The 21936-nt window shown below is 30.8% G+C and overlaps 1 protein-coding gene across 1 annotated transcript; it reads left to right on the top strand.

Annotated features, from left to right (window-relative positions):
• Positions 1-617: 617 nt before the first annotated feature.
• LOC100812660 (cyclin-D4-1) lies at positions 618-3560 on the top strand. The gene is made up of 6 exons (XM_003518204.5): positions 618-1367; positions 1791-1877; positions 1972-2070; positions 2240-2441; positions 2532-2656; positions 2859-3560. The coding sequence occupies exons 1-6, from the start codon at positions 1053-1055 to the stop codon at positions 3102-3104; spliced, it is 1074 nt and encodes a 357-aa protein (XP_003518252.1). The 5' UTR covers positions 618-1052; the 3' UTR covers positions 3105-3560.
• The last annotated feature ends 18376 nt before the right edge of the window (positions 3561-21936 follow it).

Here is a 21936-nt window from a genome sequence, read left to right as displayed (position 1 = left end):
CATCAATTTCCACAAGTAATTTATAACTTATTTTCTATGTAATATAACTAATTATTTATGATGCACTATTTTTACGGTTTTGAATAATTTTTTAAACGCAATTAATAAGAATTTTATAGAAAATAATTAATTGTATTACATAAAAAAATAGTCAAAATCATAAGAATAGTGTATCATATAATGATTTATCCTTTAGTTGTTACTGCATATTTGGTTTCATATCATATAATGATTTATTCTTTAGTTGTTAGTGTATATTTGGTTTCAAGTTGGAGAATTGATTATAAGTTGAGAATTAATATTAGATAAGTTTTCATATATTTAATTTTACAGTAAAAAAGATTTCATAATTGATTTAAGATTTAAAATTGATTCTAAATGAAAACAAATTTAAATGATTTTAGTGTTAAATAAAAAATTTATATGAAATTTTACTCATAATTTAATTTTATACTAAAAACTTTCAGATATAAATTATATCACTTCTAAATCAATTTTAATTAAAAATCAATTTTATGAATGCTTATCAAAACAAACTTACTTCCTTTTTCTACACTAAACCATAGATGATATGCCATGCACTGTTCTTTAATCTGTATGACTTTGGCGCTCAAATCCTTCTAATTGCTCTGCCTCTTAACCCCACACCCACACGCGCGCACTCTCTCTCTCTACTTTTTACCCTAAAAAGAGGCGTTAGTTTCTTCATAAGCCCCTCTCTTGCAGCAGTCTTTTCGGCCAAACTTCGAAAGAGAGGGGATAGATAGATAGATAGATAGAAGAGAGAGAGACAATCTCACACAACGCATATATACAGAGAGAGAAACAAAAGACGACTTGTTGGGGTCTATAGTGATTTTGTTCTTACTTATCAGATTCTCATTTGTTCTTTTCAATCATCATTTCATACAAGAGATCTCTCTTCTCCTCAACTCCTTCCGTCTAAAAGACTCAATCTTTAATCTGAACGCTGCGTTTTTCATTCCGGGCTCCCCTTTTTTTGTTGTCCCAAAATATAATAAAAAAATTTCATTTTTTCTTTCATTGCACAAATGGCACCCAGTTTTGATTGTGTTTCGAGCCTTCTCTGTGTGGAAGACAACAGTATTTTTGACGAAAACGATTATGGTGGTTCGGTGGAGGTGTTGGAGGACGCGTGGCAGGATCCTAGATATCGTCGAAACCTTAGTCAAAGTGAGAACTTGGATGTCCCAAATGGGTGGTTTCAGTTGCAGAGTGATGAGTGTTTGAGACTGATGGTTGAAAAGGAATGGGATCACTTGCCTAATGGTGATTATAGGAATAAGCTGAGGAGTGGGGATTTGGACTTTGAGGCCAGAAAAGAGGCCATTGATTGGATTCAAAAGGTGGGTTTTAAGAGCTTGTGTTTGATTTTGCATGCTCTTTGAGGATTCTTTTTTGTGTTTTTGACTGTGGGCGGTGTAGTTGGGGATTGTTTTTCTTCTAATCTTAAAACGGGGTTTCTGAAAATCCTCACTTTTTTGCTTTTGATGATCTTGTTTTGAAGAGTTTTATTTGGATTTGACCGCCTCCTTCTTTGTTTGTGGATGAATCCATTTGTGAATCTGAGATTCATGGATTGGATTGGATTGGATTGGATTGTCCTTTTGTTGGGTCGAATTCTTTTGTTAATGCATATTTTTAAAGCTAGATTAGTATTTCATTTTTTGATCAGTGTGAAGCTAATTTGATCTTTGAAACAAGGATTTTTTATCATCGATCGCCGTTTGCTATGGTCTAACTAATGAACAAATGTTCCTGTTTTATAGGTTCAAGAGCACTTTGGTTTTGGACCTGTCTGTGCATATCTATCCATAAACTACTTGGACCGCTTCCTTTCTGCATATGAATTACCAGTAAGTCAATTAATGTATTTCACTTCTCAAAAGTTTTTTTTTATCTGATCTTGTCTTCTCAAATTGTTTTTTGATCTGATCTTTTCATTTGCAGAAGCATAGAACTTGGACAATGCAATTGTTGGCTGTTGGATGCTTATCTCTGGCAGCCAAAATGGAAGAGACTGATGCTCCTATGTCTCTTGATTTGCAGGTAAAATGTATTTCAATTTCATGATTAGTTGTATTGACATATTGATTGCATGTTTGGTTTATATTATGTTGAAGATCCAATTGTTTGTTTTTTTCTGAGAGGTTAAATCCAGGAAGTTATTATTTTTCCAAACATGCACTAAGATAAATGTTATTTAATTTTACAATAGGTGGGTGAATCTAAGTATATATTTGAAGCCAAAACAATACAGAGAATGGAGCTTCTGGTGCTGAGCACATTGAGGTGGAGAATGCAGGCAATTACCCCATTTTCCTTCATTGACCATTTCCTTTACAAGATCAATGATGATCAAAGTCCAATTGGAGCTTCAATTTTGCAATCCATCCAGCTTATACTGAGTACTGTAAGAGGTACCTATCTGTTTTCCTCCTCTAACTCTGCAGCAATAATAAATATGATAGAGATTATAATTTGAGGAGTGGGAATCCAATGCAATGCAGGAATTGACTTCTTAGAGTTCAGACCCTCAGAGATTGCAGCAGCTGTGGCAATATCTGTGGTGGGGGAGGGCCAAACAGTGCAAACTGAGAAAGCAATTTCTGTTCTGATTCAGCTTGTGGAAAAGGTAAGTATATATATGGTGGTGGTCCATCGACAAAAAAAAAAGTGAACATATATATTATAAATGATGGTTTTCCCTTTTGAGCATGATCATTTTCAGTTGATTACTTGCAAGTTGTAACTTGTAACTCATCAAATGCAATTAATTGTTGGCACGGTTAAATTAATGTTTTGCATTGTCCTATTTGTTGTTTCTTTTTTGGCAGGAGAGGGTATTGAAGTGTGTTAAATTGATCCAAGAGCTGGCATCAAATAGTGGTGGTGGTTCTGCCAAGGGTGATAGTGCTTCTGTTTCTGTCCCTAGCGTGCCCCAGAGCCCAATAGGGGTGTTGAACACTGAATGCTTCAGCTACAAAAGTGATGACACAAATGCTGCTTCATGTGCAAATACTTCACATAACAATAGTCCAGATGCTAAAAGGAGGAAGCTAAACAAAACCTTTGGAGAATAGCCATCGTGGCTTGTGATTTTCAATGTCATTCCTAGGATGCTTTTTCTTTAAAAAAAAAAAAAGAAAAAAAGATGTTATGTGTTTTGAAGGTGCCCCTCAAGGGAATCCCCAATGAAGGAAGCGGAGTATAGATAGGGGAAATGAAAAAAATAAAAATAAAAAAATAAACAAGCATAAAGGGTGCCAACAAGATAAAGGTGGATTGTGACTAGTGGGAGATTTTTAAGGAATGGAATCAACAAATTTCATGCTCCAATCAGGAAGTGACACTCAACACCAGCTGTTAAATATTTTATAGGTCTTTTTAACAGCTACAAAAGAGGTAGTGAAAGAGGGGGAAATAAGAAGAAGGACTATTGTATTTGTATGTGTAAGTACATTTTGTCTTTTTACTTTTAAATGGGGGAGTAAAATAGAAACCCAAAAAGTAAAATAAGATGCAGAGCTATTCAAAAATATTTGCGGCATTTTTTTTTTGTCATGATCCTTATTTTATTGGTTACATTATTTAATAATCAGATTTGCGGTTTCTGAAAAGTTCACAAAAGATAAACAATAGTATTTTTTTTAGGTACGAAAATAAATACTACTATTGTCCTGTCACCATACTGATCTTGCTTTTCCTACAGTATGCCCTGTCAGCAATTCAATTGGACACTTTGACCGAGTGACTGTTTAGTTGGTGGTTTGAGAAGTTCCTTTCCGCAAGCACCAAAAAGAAATGTACAAACCAATAAAGCTGTCTTGTCTTCCTAAATCTTATCACTGGACAAAACATAATTAGAAAAACTATGTAGTTATAATTTTGATTTATTAGGTAGCACATAGGTATAAAGAATAATACTAATTTACTAAATTGTAACACCTAGTGGCTACCGGGTCGTACCACTATACTATCATATAGCTTTGTTTAAGGCTTCAAGTGTTTTTGTATGGCTTCCAACATGTGAGGGGTTGAGCTTTGATGGCATGGGTATAATGAAGTGTTTAGGCTGTTAGTCTTAGGGAAAGGAGGCGTAGGAAGGAAGCACATAGGAGATAATTGAATTGTTGCATCTAGTTTCTAGCAATGTGTTATGAAAATTAATAATAATAAAAAAAAGAATGACAAAAATAATAGCAGTTGGAAGAGCAAATTGCTTAACTGTGCTAGTAGAGTTACACTAGCTAGATCAGTTATCTCTGCTATACCTTCTTATACTAGGTAGAATCTTTGAATTCTTGAAGGGGTGTGTGATGAACTAATGATATTGATAAGAGCATCCACATATTTATTTGTAGTAATTCTCATAATCATCGGGTGGACTAGAACATTAAACTTTAAGCGACATATTTCGTTTGTTTCCTCTTGTTGTAGGTGCGGATTGGAGGACGAGAGCACAATTCACCTCCTTCGGGATTGTGCTCGTGCTAGGCGGATTTGGCAATCAATTGTGCCATAATGATGGAATCGTTTTTGCCTATGCGTGTCATGGAACGTAGAGATCTTTGAAGATGTTGTTTGGACACACTGTTATACATTATCTCAAATATGAACAACCTTTTTGCAATCCTCCCCAAGCTCAGCCTCCAAAAGATGGCTTCATCAAGATCAATTCGGATGGTAGTTATGTAGGTAATCCAAGAGCATTTGGCTTTGGTAGTATTGTTCGTGATTCTTCAGGTTAATGGCTGCTTGGTTATTCGGGAAACTGTGGCTATACAAGAACCATGAATGCGGAATTACAAGGCATTTACAATGGCCTCATTTTAACTTGGAACGCTGGATACAAGAAAGTAACTTGTGAAACTGATTCTCTATCCACTATCAAACTTCTCACAAAAACCATTTATGCTTGACACCCTCACACGGTTCTATCATAAATCTCATTCGCATACTCATGGAGAAACAATGGCAACTCTCCTTCAAACACACCTTGAGAGAGGGACATCAATGTGCGGATTGGTTCACAAAACATGGAGCCTCCAATGATGCATCATTAGTTGTTTTGGATTCTTGTCCCACGACTATATCATCTTTGTTGCTAGCGGATGCCATGCATTTTGTTAGGGGTTAGTTTTCTTTGTATTTTTTTACTATTAAAAAAATAAAAAATAAAATAATAATGTGGATGACCAGGTTGGGTTATAAAACATAAATCCAATACTCAAACTAATGAAGGTCTTGTCTTATTGATTTGATTATGATAAAATCCAATCAAAGAAAATAAATCAAACCAACTTAATTGGTTTGACTCAAGTGTGATCGATTAGGTTTGTTGGATAAAATTGAATCAATGAATACTCCTAATTTCTTGTAGAAATATTAGAATTTGTCATTTAATTGAATTTTTTCTCTCTTATTATTTATTTTAAAAAAAATTAAATGACAAATATATTTTATCATATACATTACATGTGCTAAATGTTATTTTTATATAACTAAAGTTCATAATAAATAAATATGTTTGGATAAATAAATTATATTTTAGATTTACAATGAACAAAATAAACAAATTTTAATGGTGATATAAAGTTATTTGTAACGGTTGCTTTTTTCTTAAGAAAAAATTATTGGAATTTAATTAAGCCTTAGAGATGAAAGTGGTGGTTAGTAAACATTTTTATTTTATTTTAAAAAATTTGATGCTTACATATTTATTTATTTTCCCCAATCCAATTATTAACTTATTATCTTAATAAATATATCCCATGGAATAGTAGCTCAACCAAAGTGATATTTGTTAAGGGCAAAATATTTGGAAGCAAAATTTTAAAACAGAGGTTTGATTTAGAAATGTTATGGATCAGTACCATACCAGGCTCAGCAAAGGGCCTAATCATTCAAACCAATTTATGAGAGGCATCTCCGTCACATACCCAGCGACCTGCATTCTAGTGTCACTTACTAGGAGCAAAGTTGACTTCATTTGGTGCTTTTTTTCTTTGCTTGTTTAGACTTTAAGACATTTATTGTCATATTTTATTTTATCCCAAATACTCATTGACATTTTACCTCTATTTAACAAAAACCATCATAAATCTCAGAAGTTCTATCCGGAGTCTATTAGTCACTTAAAGTTTTAAACTAATTCATGACATGATCATATTATGAACAGTCACATATATTTGATTACTTGCTCCATCTTCCCTTTTTACATTCTACGCATTGGTCCACTACCAAGCATCTATGGTGAATATAGCAAATTGATTACCAGCCAAGTATATAGTAGTATATAATATAAAACTAAATGGTTAGTATTATAGTAAATTAATTACCAGCAAAGTATATATATATATATATATATATATATATACATACATACTATAAAACTCAATGGTTGTATTTTTTGTGACCTAATATAGAGTGTTATTATTTTTTAGCATGGCTTAACTTGTTAATTTAATTTCTCTTAAAGAATGACATTGTACTATTGTTATAAGTTGTAACATGTTAATAACTATCTTGTACTCAAGAAATAACTTGATAAGGATTATCTCATTACTGTTTTTTTAATAGTTTTTTTTTTTCATATATAGTTATAGAATAGTTTTAAAGCAAATTAGAGTTCTTAATTTTTTTTCTAAATATTTTTGGAACCCTTATCTTCATGGTTGAAGCACTGTGGTCGTCATTTGGAGGGGTTTTCATATTTAATTTCTAACTGGTGTATGCAATTAATAGAAGTTAGAAACATTTTTATCATTAAATTTTACGATGCATGGAAAGCTTGCTGAAATAAATTTGTTAGAGCGTCAGCAATATGAAGGGTTGAACATGCTTCTTCTTTGTCTAGAGTTTATGTTTAAGACTGCCTTGAAAGTTCAGTTTAATCATCATTCATTTTTGTTTGTTCATCAGGGACAAAGTAGTAAGTAAGGTTACAATTTCTTGCTGAAAATTGAGTTGGCTTTCGATTCCTATTGTGATTTTTTGGTACAATAATGATTTTTTTTCCTCTTAAAATCATTAGCAAGGTTTTAATGCTTCTTAGTCTATTCCTACAGATGATCATGCAATGGAACTAAGAGTTGGCCGCTGGAGCGATTTTCACTTATTGTCTGGCCAAATTTGGTTCCACTATGCAACCTCAACCAAGGAATGAAGATCCTTCAAGACCTTCATCCATGAAGTGAGGATCTTCTACTTCAAGACCAAGACATTGAAACGGGCAACATATATGCTTATCCGCTAGCCGATGCACAGGCTAATTAAAGGCTTTCTGGATGTTATAGAAAATGGCATTGCATTTGATGTTATGTTTATTTTTGCACCATGACATTCAGTGATTTACCTTTGGTATAATATACTTAGTGGAACTTTGTTTTACCGAAAGAATTAATGATAATTTTTTAATTGGTATTTTGATTTTGTTTGCCTCTGGCTTTTTTCTTATTTTGTGGAAATAAATAGGTTCTTATAAATTGCCATGTTTAGATATTCAAGCTTTCTATTATGTTAGTTTCCATCTAGTTCCCTAGTGATTCCCTTTCGAATTGAACTGGAAGGTTTTTTTTTTTATTATTAGTATAGTCTAGTACCTTTTACAGTATCAACTTCAATATTTAATTTATGTTATCTTTGATGAACTATGAAAATGGAGCATATTTTAGCTTCAGTTTATTAGTAACATACCTATAGTAGCAAAAAAAAAAAAATTTGCTAATCTTGCTTGATCATTCCATGAATTCTGGTGCTGACTTAGTTTGTGAATATGTTTAGATCGATGACTACTTAAATATCACTAACTATTCTGTTGGTTTTGTGGATCCTGGGTAGCATCTCAATTTTTGGGCATTTGAAACTTGCACTTCTTTATTTATATACTGCACCTCTCATTGTATTTTGGAATATTCATTTCGAAATGTAAAATTACATTTTAAAATGGGTTTTTCGGAATATAACTGGGAGGTGCTGGATTCAATAGTAAAAGTGCAGGAGAAAAATGCCCAACTTTTGTTATGTGTTTTGGGCTGCGTATGTTTAAAGGGCTTGAAACACAAGGCTCATTTAAGATTTAAAAAGACAGTACTAATGGAAAATATTTAGCAGTTAATGTTACATGAACTAATTCGAAACTATTAATGTTAATGTTAGTTGTAGAAATAATGTTACATGAACTAATTTGAAGCTGTTAATGTAACTTATGGAAATGTTTGGCTGTTAATTTTCTTTCATGATGTTATTAATAATAATAGTGTCTCATGGTAACGGGCTAGTGACTCTTTCTTCTCCTTGGCCCAACATGACCTATATTTAGGGCCCAATGGTTACTGGTATATTTGTTGGGCCATTCAAAGGTTAATGGCCTGATGGCATTTTTCTTTTGGGTTATTCTTCCTACACCCAATATATTTTAAAAAATTTTAACTTTACCCTTTTTTTACTTCTTCTTCGTTCCATCCTTTTCTCTTTTCTTTGTGTAGCCTATGGATTAGAAATCTGTAAGACACTGTTCATTTGGAATTTTTGGCGTGTCCGTTGGTCTCTTCCTTCTCCTCCGCGAAGCTGATGTTGGTATTGTTCGTGGTGTGTATTTGTTGTCCGTGACTCCTCCCTAGTTTCTCCTCCGCAAGTTTCCTCTCCTCTACCGCCGTGATTAGAGTTGTGTTGTCACTAGTAAGATTTTTTTTCCTTCGTTTACTCCATATGGATTGTCAATCTGTATGATTTATATGGATTGCTAATCCGTATGGTTCATATGGATTGACAATCCGTAAAAAAATCATACGGATTGATAATCCATATCCATATGAACCTTATGGATTGTCAATCTATATGATTTAACGCAATAAAAAACAAAGATGTATGAAAGGGGATACTCACGACGGGAGCACATGATGGAATGGAAGAATGCAAGTTAATTATGACAGAAGGGAGGGACAGACTCTCGACACAACAGGAAGGGAAAAGAGGCATCAATGGCATGGGTGATTGGTGTGGGAAGAGATGGTGTATTTGATTTTTAAATGAAAGGTATTTTGATCTTTTTACTACACTTATTAGGTGTAGAAAAAATTATGTTGAGGAGAGGAAAAAATTCCCTTTTCTTTTTCGGGCCATATAGTCTGAAACTAGAGTTTTACTTAAACCTACAAACTAAACTAAGAAGTTTCAACTTTCAATCACCTTAAATTTTTTAAAAAATTGATGATATATATTTGATTAATTTAACTTGAGTTATAATCTTAACGTTTATAAATCTTGCGCTATATGATTGTCGTCCATCGTGCAGTCCGAATATAATAAATTATTACGAAAAATTGTTATAAAGGGAAAAAGTATTACTAAAATTTCTATTGTCAACCAGATTAAAAATTAGTCTTGAACATTGTTTCTAAAAACGTTAATATTTTGCATAAAATACAGACGAAACTTTTTTCAATTTGTATCAATAAAATATTTAACACTTTAATATTTGAATTCATTTATTTTAATTTAATTTTCTAAATTTATATTCCAATTTAGTTGTTTTTGCTGATTGTGATGGTTTTTCATTATTACAAATGGTGACATTTTTCATCAATTGTGATTGGTTTAATCAATTATGGTGATTTATGACTTCCACTAGCACTAGAAAAAGAAGAAGCTATTTTAGCACTCCAAAAATAGAAATTGGATATTTGAAAATGCAGCTGAACTGGGAAACCTAGCCTCGACGATTGGCATTTTTTATTTATTAAACTTTTGTATTTTAATAAATCGATAAATGACAACAAATATTCATAAATATTTGTCAAAGTAATAAGCATATTAAAAATGAGTATTCATGCAGGACAGGATAAAAAAAAACTCGTATGAGTTATGATTAAATATAATATAATTACTTCTTGAAAGAAACAAATAATTTTTCAAAAAAATTCTTAAAAACCTGTGTTGTTATGATGGTATTGAATTAAAGTCACATTAAATAAGTCAAGAAAGAAACACCATGTCACTCGCTCAGTTGCATTGTGACTTGTGAGAAGAACAATGGTAAAAAAAAAAGATCATAATAATGTAGTACAGTAATGCAGTACACTGCGAATAAAAAGAAAGAGGAGACCATAGTCATATTCATATATTATAAATTTTAGCATATGATATGAGTTGACTAATATTTGAGTGGGAAATGGGAAGAAGTGAAGGAATCTAAATTAATTTATACTAAGGGTTACGATGATCCTCACTGCCTCAATGTACGTTGGAGTTAGGCCTTGGTATTGTTGAATGTTTATATTGCTATTTGCTATACTACGTGCCTATGTCTATATATACCCTCCTCACTCATCAGATCAGAGATTCAGACTAGTACTTTCACTTCAATCTTCAATATTGCTCATGCTTATGCTTCTGCACAAGTTGTTGACCCCAAGCCACGCGCAATCAAATCTTCATATTTCCAATTTACCACATCCTCCATTTGTTCTCATTTATATTTCACTCAACCACTACCTTTCTTTTTTCTCACCACACTCCACAAACGCCCACTTTGTTAATATATATTTAAAAGTTTGCCTTAATCTAAAATTTGTTTTAATAAAATATTTTTTAATATTCTTATAAATTTGCCTTTAAATAAATTAATGAAGATTTAATTTTAAAAATTATTATTATTATGTTAGGTTTAATTTTTATAACTAACTAATCTTTTTAATGAAAAAAGTTTTAAATTCAAGTTTAATGAATTGAGTTATATATCATTCAAATTTAATTTTCATGTATTGCCTATAAATATTTTTAATCTTCTATCCAATTAAAAGTTATGGTAAGTATAAATTTTAAAATAATAATAAATATATCATACATGACATTATATGATTGAGAATTTATAATACATTAAAATTAAATTCATACTTTTAAAACTAATAAAAGGCAAGTTATTATTGTTTTTATTAGTTATATGAAAAGTGAGGGAGAAGTTCAAGAAATGATAATATTTCTAGGGCAACGTAGAAATAAAAGGCTAAACATGGGTAACTAAAAAAAAAAAAAGAGGAGAGAGAATAACCGCGAAACGTGCAAAAGAGCAGAAGCCAGAAAGCACGCCACTGGCGGCTACACCTCCGCGATAGACGCTGCTAAATTGGGCCCACAGCTCGCCACGCTTCACTCTCCCATTGGTCCCTCCACCGCATCACCAAAAGCCTCCTCGCACCACACCCCAGTCACCGTACGACACCCTATATCCCAAAACGACACAGACAGTTCGCGTGGCGTGGTTTGCGTTTGCATGGAATGTGTGTGAAGTAAGAGAGAGTTGGCATCGCCTAGTAACTTATAGTTCCATATTTATTAAAGTATTGATTAAGAATTTAAAATTAATTTTTTATTAAAATATATAAAATTATGTTATTTTTTATTTTTTTTACTTTCTTATAATTTTTACAAAATATTTTTTTTAACTTTTTAATCAATATTTTAAAAATATTAATTAATCAAATTTATTTTTTATACTGAAAAGTTTAAATAAATTGAATTTCAAGATTTTATCAAAATTAAGATAAGCTTCAAGAAACACTTACCAAAATACTTATAAATTATTTACCACTAAAATTTCACATCGAAACATTAATCCAATTCAGGTTTCTCTAATATATAATTTTGTTTCTTATCAATTCATGAGACTATTTTTGGTTACCTATAACCCCATACTATTTAACTAGGGTTTGACTCAATAACAAACATTAGGGTGATTTTGCCAATAAAATCCATTACTACCATACTCAACAGATCTTACTCAGAAAGCTTACTACCAATAGGTCATAGCCAACAAGAGTACACCGTCACACCACCCACTCTTCTTTTCCCTTTTTCAGTTCTCAGTTTTCACGCTCTCTCAGGCGTGCCTATCCCCCCCCCACATGACCCGTTGCGATCCAATTCAAACCTATTTCCACAACATATCCCCTTACATTAATCACACATTTGTGACAAACATTGATTCGACTAAAATATGCAACAAAATAAAAGTTAAACTCACACCCCATGTGAATGGAAATTAAATTAAGCTTTGATAGTATAATAATACTAGGATTTGTTTAATGAAAGTTGACATAACACGGCGTGTTAATTATAAATGTTATATATATATATTTTCTGAATCCGCGTGTACGACTTTTCCTACCCAAAGTCTGCTATCTCTCACTGTGCCGGAGATTTGGTGGTCGGGGCTTCTAAGATTTTCTTCACATTTTTCAATTCGCTCTTTTTAATCTCGCTTTCATTTTAATAATGTCGGGGTAAACACAACCGAATTATTATATTTGAATGCGTACGGTACCATACAAAAATTAAGTATGTTCTCTAATAATAATCGTCAATTATTGTATAAGTTTGTTTGCGTTTGTTTTTGTACGTAAATTACTGTTTTGTCCTTTGTGAGCCTGTGACGCGTGGCTTGGTGGTTTCTCTTTCTTCTTGCTACGCGTGCCGATTCTGCTACCTCGTGATTGGTTTAGGGGGAGAATGGGATGGTTTAATTGGAGATTTTCTTCATTTCGAATAGGTTAAGTAGTAGTACTACTACTTGCCATGTTTTTTTTTTTGATTATTTATCTGCAAACCATAAAAGGGATTTATATTATAAATGACAAGCAGTGTATAACTAACCAACCATGGAATCCAGAATATTAACAGAAAATGGCTGTAAACAAAATTCTGTACAAATAAAATACTACTACTACTACTAAGTTTCTCGTTGGCTCGTTGCATCTTCACAAGTTATATGAAGTTGTGATACATTTAATAAAAACTGCAGCATGTTTAAATCTCGTAATATATGTTACAAGTTTTTATATCATGGCAGAATCTGTTTCAAGCTATAAATTTTTTAAGTTTAAACAAGATGACTCTATAGTCTTTATATATGTTGCTTAGTGCTTCAAACACTCACGTCTAATGTTGAGATCGAACAATCTCTAATGTCGATGATATCGAACAAAACCTTAGGAGGAATTATGGGTGTCTCATTGTTTTTTGTTTTCTTCAGAAAATAATTGTTACGTAAAAAAGTAGAAAATAAGCCTTGTTAATACACGTCCGTTTATTTGAAGTTTTAAAAATAAGTTTTAAAATAATCATTGATATCACTTTTAAAATAATTTTATAAAAATCAATAAATTTAACATAGTTAATATGTAGTTTGTGATTGATTGAAAGCGTAAAATTATTTTATATTTTTTTATGTATAATCTTTTTCTCTTTTTAAAAAACTAAAAAAAAATAGAATAAGTTCATATGTACTTCAAAAGCAGTCAACTATTTTCATGGTGACAATTCTTTTTTTTGGGTAGGCAAATCTAACGTATATTTATATAAATGTCAAAGAGTATCCACTAACAGAGTATAAGGAATACCCAGGTAGCTAGAGGCCAAAATAATATACATGTTAAAGCCCTATAAATTAGAGTAACATATTTCATTGATGATAATTTTGTGATAAAATCTCAATACTAAACACATAAATAGAAGCTTTTTTTTTTCTTCATTTCATTCTTCATATTTCATTCAATTATTTAATTTTAGAATCAACATTAGGCTTCTCGCTTCTTTTAATTAGTTTGGCAAAAAGCAAAAGGAAAAAAAAGTCAGTAGAAGAAAACTTTATGATTCAAAAATTTTTTTGTAGTTTTTTTTAGTAAAAGATAGAAAGAAAAGGAAAATTTTAGTGAGATCAAAACGAAATTATTTTCCCTCCTCTCTAGGAATTGAAGAAAAAAAAATGAGAAGAACTTCTACATCTGATTTGTCTTTAACGTACTATTCGTTTCAAATCTTATATAATGATAAAATAATAACAATCTTTAAAATAATTTTAATAATTCTTCTAGATAATAAGTTTTTTTCTTTCAAAATATACTTTTTACGAAAGAAAAACATTATCATACTTCATTTTTTAGTTCTCCAAGACTCCAACCAAAAGACAAAAAAAGAAAAAGAAAAAAACAGAAACTATCTAATATGCAGTTATGAACAACGCCTGTAGCATCAGCAAGAACCAGAGGCGCAATCGGTGAAGGACAATAATCAAGCAGTGTGATTCCATCTTGAGAAGAAGAATCCATCTCCGAAAGCCAATATGGTGACATGCATATTTGCTTCCGTGTGAGAATGCTGAAAATGAAGCTCCCATTGCATATTCTTAATAATTGGACTATTTTGGAGCATGAGAATTAATTAATATTGAAAAGAACAATCATTATGTTGAATGAGCTCCAAGGCTAGCTGGGAATCACACTCACAAACCAAACAAACATATCTAATTCCTCTTTCCCAAGCGATCTTCAACCCATGGTAGAGAGCAAAGAGAATCGGACTCGTGAAAACCCAGGCTAGCTGCGCACATATATACTTTCTAGTACTAGTTAATTTGGTTATGTCTTATTGGTTGTTGCCTTATGTAGTTTTTGTGTGTTTGTAATATTTAGACTTACACTTAGGATCTTTAATTTTATGTGCATGTGTTTCAAATATTAAGGATAAAATATAGTTTTAGTTTTTTTTTTCAGGATATAGTTTTAGTCTTTTATGTTTTATAATAAATTTAATTTATTCTTTTATGTTTTAAAAAATTTAATTTAATTTTTTATATTTTTAAAATGAGTCAAAATGATTTTTTTTTTAAAATAATTTTTAATTTTAGGGCACTATTTTGAATACTATTGTGATTGATTTGAGAGGTGAAACTTTTTTTTATTGGATTCATATACATAAAAATTATATTGATATTTAAATAAAAAGTGATAAGTATAGTAAAAATTATACGAAAAATAAATTAATGAGCAACAAAAAATTAAAAAAAAACTTATATTATATTTTTTTCAATTACTCGTGAGACTCTTTTTTCTTGTAATTTTTTTTATATCATATTTGAACTTTTTTTATGCAAAAAGCAATTAGATTTTACAGTTTCATATGAGTAAATTTAATTATATAAGTTTCACATCTCAAATTAGTAAAAAAAATTCAAAATTACGTTATAAAATTGAAAATGAACTTGTTTAAAAAAGAAATCATTTTAGCTCACATTAAAAACATGAAAAATTATATTGAAGTTTTTTAAAAAAAAAGAACCAAATTAGATATAATCTAAAACATAAACAAATTAAAAGTATATTTAACCAAATATTAATTTAGTCTTACACTTAGTGTCAAGAGATCCTCTATACGTGGGTGTGCTTATATGTACTTGTTGTCTAGGGATATTGTCTGTATGTCTTGAAATATTTAATTAGACTCATACTTCATGTCAAGGATAATGTGTGCGTGTGTTAGTTAAACTGACATATAATTATATATTTGTGCTATGAAATTAATCCATTAAAATAAATTTTATAAGATATTTTTAATTTAAATATTCATTAAATTTGAATTTAAATATATAACGTGTGATAAATTTAAATATTAAAATTATGAAAATGATACAGGTCATAATTATTATAATTAATATAATTATACATGTTTATGAATTTAAAAATGAAAAAAAAATTACACCATGGCAGGCAAAAAAAGAGAGATGTTGCTTTGTACTCCCGTATTTACATGGGTTAATATATACAATGTAAAATTATTTAATTAAGATTGTGTTTTTTTAGCAGAATTAATTAAGATAGTTGAATAAACGTGTATTGAATGCTTTTTCCTTCTTCACTTGATTCTTCGTGTCGTGATGGAGGCTTGGTTAAGGATATTTGATTAGTATTTCAAATTACCTAAGTCGTCTAATCTAATCTGTAACTAATAGTCTAATAGCATCGATCCCAAATCCCTAAGTCATCTCATTATTCTCATAGCTAGTTACTACCATATTATCATCAAGTATTTTAGAATGCTTAATAACCAGAAAGCAGGTTCTTCAGAAGGGACCCTACGCGAAATCTTCTCGGTTAGAGTTGAAGTTGATTCTTTGATTAATTGTCTCGTCTTTGTGCTAATATGATAATTACATTACCATCTCAGGTGGATAATTTTGACTTTGAAGTACAAGTTAAAAATGAAAAGTTAAACCCACTTTAAGAATGTAATGGAGAACTTAACTGTAGCTTTTGTAGAAATAGAGGGTAAGATTAATGATGCCATTAATTTTTAAGCTTTCAAGAATCCCACAAAAAAGTAGAGTAGTGTAGAAGCAGGCTCGTAGCTAGAGAATTATTATTGGACTTGAGTCAATTGACAATGCATGCTCTTATTATTGCGAAGAAATGGGCACACGGTGCAACTCACAAGGCATAACAAGTCTTTGGCTATTAGTACCTGAGACATAATGTGTTCTCCACTACATTTTCGAAAGGCATTGCTATAATAATAAACCTTCTATTAGTTCCACAATACATTATACACCCACCACACTGCACTTATATGTAGTATCCCACGTGTGATTGGTAGGAAATTACTGATACATATTTTCCTTTTGGCTCAACGTTTAGAAACAAATCATTATTCATCTTACATTACTGCAAAAGGGGATATATCGTGGAAGTCAATTTTTTACAACGGTTTTTAAAGATGATTTTTTGAAAAATAATTATCTTAGAATGTTTATATTTTAAGATGGTTTTTATTTAAATTTTTTTTAGAATGATTTTTTTTATAAAATAAAAATAAAAATTAAGTGTTTATAGACAGTTTCAAAATAACAAGCTTAGAATGTAATTTTTTAAGAAAATAAAAATAAATAAAATTAGGATTCTAAGATAATTTTTCAAAAAATTGTCTTAGAATATTTACGATCTGAGATGATTTTTTAAAGGATTATCTTAGAATTTTTTTTAAAAAAATAAAATAAATTTATAATTCTACGACAATTTTTAAAAAAATCATCGTAGAATGTTTTTCTTAAAAAAAAATTAAAAACCCAGTTTGCATATTCAATTTCCCTCTGTCTATTTGTTTCTTTTACTTCATTAATTATTTTATAAGGTAATTTATTTCCTTTTCTTCTTCCTTTATTTATATATCTTTGCATATTATAAATTAAACCATAATTAATTCATTATAATTAAGATATAGAAAGCCTAATAATCATATTGCAATCACATTCACATTAAAAATGATAATAAGCACTACCAGAGCTGTAATATCAATAAGACATACACAAAAGGTACCAAATTCACCCTCACTATCTCCAGGATGGAAGAATCAGCTTCTCTAAGAAGATGTAGTATCAACAAGACAATAGAAAATCAGTTGTCAGCAAGAAGGAAAGTGGAAAAATGGAAATCACACCATGAGCTTCAATAAATCAATAGACACACTCCATACATGAATTTCACTAAATTCTAGCTGAAAATGAAGACGTGTACTCTCCCCAGCATCTTTTGGGGGTCGTGATTTGATCCTTTTGAATTAGATGCCCATAATGTTATTTTCAACAGAGAGACCACGTTCACGATGTACAAAACTCACATTTAGCTTTGGCAGATTGAAGCTGACCTACAATAAAAAAAAAAAGCATAATTAACATCTGAAATTAAAACTATTTGAAAAACCTTTGAACAATTTTTATCTTTGGTTACATATAATCGGAAAATGTAACAAAAACTAATTGTCCAATTAAGTACCACAAAGTTGACATAATTTTGCTTTCAATAGTGGCCTACAATTTTAGATTAAATTGCCTTACAAAAACCAAAAATCACCATGAGCGTGAACAAGATATTCAGAGAAACTTACAAGTGAAGGAATCACATTAGCCACAAAGCCGAATTCTAGTGTTTAAAAAAATTGAAAATGCCTTGAAAGACTAGAACTATCTACAACAAGGCATCTAATTTCTGATGTGCCATGAAAAGAGCTTAAAGTTGGTGAAAACTCCACAAAGATGCATCACTATGCCACACAACCTACCAGCAAGATAAACTGAAGATATAATGCACTTTGCTAAGATGGACCAATATTCACCACGATCAAAGAATAGGGACCTACGAATATTCTGAATTGATAACACTAAATGGAGATAAAAGAAATAAGAGGTTGGTAAGTTGATAACTTTGTCCTAGCCACTTTAAGAAAGTGGGTTAAATAGGTTGGCCCAGCATGCCAAGCCCATTTTTCCATCATAGCACACCCCTCACACCATGGATTGAACATTTATGAACAACCTAACATCAAGCCTTATTAGAGTATAGCTTCTGATACTCTTTGCAAGTTATACAGGTTATACAATTGGAACTCTCCCTCTAACAACTGTCACCTAGCAAATAGTTATTGCTGCAACAAACTTGAAGTTAGTTAGTTAGTTAAGACCCAACATGTGCACTCACACACACACCATTGTATCATAACTACGATGATGAAATAAAATCAATTCTCTTCCGAAAATGTTCTCCCTCTATTATTTTCATTTTCTCTCTGATTTTTTTTATGTATGACTATAAATATAGCTATATCTTTAATTCAAAGGAGAGATGGCCTAAGAGATGCCTTTTCTTAGTCTCCTCAATAGCATCCAAATTAATAAATTTCAATCAAGTCAGATTTATTTATTTATTACTATAAGAAAAAGGATTAGAAAGAATGAGAAAAAACACAAGTGAATTTTAATCAAATACATGAAGTGATGCCCTGCCCTTAGGGAGGGTTAGATCAATACATCCTTACCTAAATAAGCCAAAAAGCTATTTCAGTAACTTGAACACAAAGCCTCCCACCCATTCACAACTCAACTACCTTACCATTGCACCAAGGCTCGGGAAGTATATGTGATGATTAAAAAAAAAGCACATTTAATTTTCCAAACCTTTTGAGGAAACTTAGAAATATAGCCTGTAAGTTTTTCCTACTTCTTGGGAGGCTCTTTTGTGCTCATAGAATCCACATTTGATCCCTATATTTTTCTCACAAGATTCCAGTGAACTCTTTTTTTTCACAAGCAACCCTTCATTCAAATTCACTGTGACTTCTCCAATTGAAATGTCCACACTCTTTACAAGTATACCCACTTCCATGCATCCAAAAAGAAGAAAAACAACAACTAAGAAGCCCCAGAAGGATAAAAAATGAAAATAAGGAAAGGATGAGGGTGTCCAAGTCAAGTAATTTTACCAAATCAGAAGTAATGAATAATATACAGCTAAGAGAAGAATAAGATAACCTCCAACAACAACCAAGCCTTATGACCTGACCACATGAAAAAACCAGTTTTTATCTAGAAACAAGAATATAAATTGTTTATTACTACCATAAAATGCAATTAACAGAGCACATGAACAAGTTTCCAGAAGCCTTGTCAAACCTATGCCTCTATTTTGGTGATAAAAGGAGAGAATTCATAGAGATAGGATGGATCACAACACAAAAAAGAAGTTACAAGCAATCCACCAAGAAAAAAAAAATACAAGAGAACATTTAGCCCAAAAGAGATCTCCATGAAGAAACTCGATGCTTTTACTGTCATATTTTTGTAAAGAAAAGCTTCATACTTTCATTTGATTCATGTATATAAAGCATATAAAGCATTTTTATAATTCCTCACTCCTTGCTTAAAGAGAGCTACTTCACTTCTTGACAAACCCCTTTGGAATCTGAAGCTCCCTCTAAGGACTGTCTTTTATATGGACAATGGTGCTTAATAGAAATAATATTAGTGACCTGTTTTCATCAAAATAGAAATACTAACAACATAGTCTCGAATTTTGAATAAAATCAGAGACATAATCTAAGATTTTCAATAAGAGATTAAAGTTAACCCATTCTATATTTCATTATTTTCTAACGGGCAACTGGATGTTCTCCAAGAACCTATAGAACTGAACTTAGTTAAAAGGAAGGGGAGAATACCGAAGGAATGTACCTACATGAAAATAACATGGAAACCGTTTACAGCTAAATTGCTTGAAAGACGGGTCTTACTAGATGTATTTTTTTATACATCAACAAATACAGTTATAGTTGATGAATTGGCAACTGCATCAATGCGTTCTGAGTAGTAAAATTAAAATTAAAGTTTGAGTGTTGAATTCATAAGAACTTTGTTTGTATTTGGGTAGATGAATATTTTATTAATAAAATAAATTAAAGAAAATTAACTTGAAAATGTTATGAGAAAAACATTGATGAGAAAATTTAATATTATTATAAAAGAAAATTCAAAAGATGAGAATGTTGGAAACTTAGCCCACCAAAGTCACCCATTGATGTAATGTTAATGATTTTTTTCTTTATAATTATTTCAATTTATACCTGCATCTACTAGTATACTTTAACTTTTGTTCCCCTGCTGCTAACTATGAGTATATTTTTGGGTTAAATTATATAAGAATTTATAATTTTTCTCTCATAATTTTTCCTTTTTGATTAAATAATTATTAAATTAACATCATTTAAGTTATTGTGCAAAAGATATTAAAAGCGATGAATTTATGATGCTTACTGGGTAAAATAAAATCCAGGAAAGCGAGCTAATTAAGGGAAGCATAGTTAATTAAGGAAAGCAAGTTAATTGAGGAAAGTAGAACTAATTAAGGAAATCAAACTAATTGAGAAAAATAGGACTAATTAAGGAAAGAAAACTAATTGAGAGAAATATGACTAATTAAGGAAAGAAGACTAAGTGAGGAAAGCAAGACTAATTAAGGAAAGAAGAATAATTAAGAAAAACATAACTAATGAAGGAAAGTAAAGTTAGGCTTAGTGCAAGAAGCCCACTAATTTACACCTATAAAAGAAAAAGAGAGAAGAAGGAAAAGACACACAAAAATTCCAACATAATAGAATTCTTTATAGAAGGCAAATGCTAGAAGAAGGAGAAGCAAGTAATGAGAGTCATTCATTCCCTCTATTCCTTTTCTTATCTTTTCCCCATTTACTAAATATTTTCCTCTTGCAATTGTAAAACCTCCATGGCAATGAGAAGCTAAATCCCCTTTGTTGGGAACTTAGCAGCCAATTACTCTTGATGTAATTTCTCTTCCTATCTATTTATGAATATTACATTTGCATTATATTTTCCTGTGCTTAATATTATTACTTGTGGCTTGGTCACCCATTTGCATGGTAAGTTTTAGGGGTAGTGTTGAAAAACATTATTTTCTAATAGAACTAGGAAATGATATCTAAATAAAGTCATTATTAGGGATAGGTTAATACTTGTTTAGCCTATTATACATTTTTATTCTTAATGCAATTTACTATTTTAGCTCTGCAAAGGAATTTGGGAGCAAAAATAGATAAATTAGGCTCTTTCATGCAGGGGACCAAAGTTAGAGTATAAGAGTAGATGCATGTGTAAATTGGAATAATTATAAATAGAGAAAAATCATTAACATCACATCAAAGAGTAGGTCTCGTAGGCTAAATTGTCACCATTCTCATCTTCTGAATCTTCTCCTACAATAATATTGGATTTTTTCATATTTTCTGTCATTAATTAATTCATGTTTAATTTTTCCTCTTATTTGATTTAATTTTCTACCAATTTAAATTATTGTTTTTCTCATAACCTTTTCAAATAAATTTTCTTTAACTTCTTTTACCAATCAAATATTCATCTACCTGAGTACAAACAAAGTTCATGCAGATACGATACTCGGACTTCTGTTTTAACTTTACTACTAGGGACGAAATGATGTACCTGTCAATCCATCAACACCCCTGCATGAAAGAGCCTAATTTATTTATTTTATTTCCCAAATCTCTTTGCATAGCTAAAATAGTAAATTGCATTAAGAATAGAGATGCATAATAGGCTAAACAAATAGCAACCTATGCATAGTGATGACTTTATTTAGATATCATTTTCCAATTCTATTAGAAAATAACATTTTCCAACACTACCCCTAAAACTTAGCATGCAAATGGGTGGTCAAGCTATAAGCAATAATATTAAGCACATGAAAATATAATGCAAATGTAATATTCATCAATAGATAGAAA

This window comes from Glycine max, chromosome 2, assembly GCF_000004515.6.
Source record: "Glycine max cultivar Williams 82 chromosome 2, Glycine_max_v4.0, whole genome shotgun sequence".
In the NCBI taxonomy this organism is placed as follows: domain Eukaryota; kingdom Viridiplantae; phylum Streptophyta; class Magnoliopsida; order Fabales; family Fabaceae; genus Glycine; species Glycine max.
The sequence above is the reverse complement of the archived record's forward strand: the minus strand, read 5'-3'. Positions and strand labels throughout refer to the sequence as shown.

Excerpts from the sequence above, each read along its gene's own strand:
- LOC100812660 (XM_003518204.5), top strand. The coding sequence starts at position 1,053 with ATGGCACCCAGTTTTGATTGTGTTTCGAGCCTTCTCTGTGTGGAAGAC. Across the intron at positions 2,442-2,531 it reads TATACTGAGTACTGTAAGAG|GAATTGACTTCTTAGAGTTC; the intron begins GTACCTATCTGT and ends AATGCAATGCAG. Across the intron at positions 2,657-2,858 it reads TGATTCAGCTTGTGGAAAAG|GAGAGGGTATTGAAGTGTGT; the intron begins GTAAGTATATAT and ends CTTTTTTGGCAG.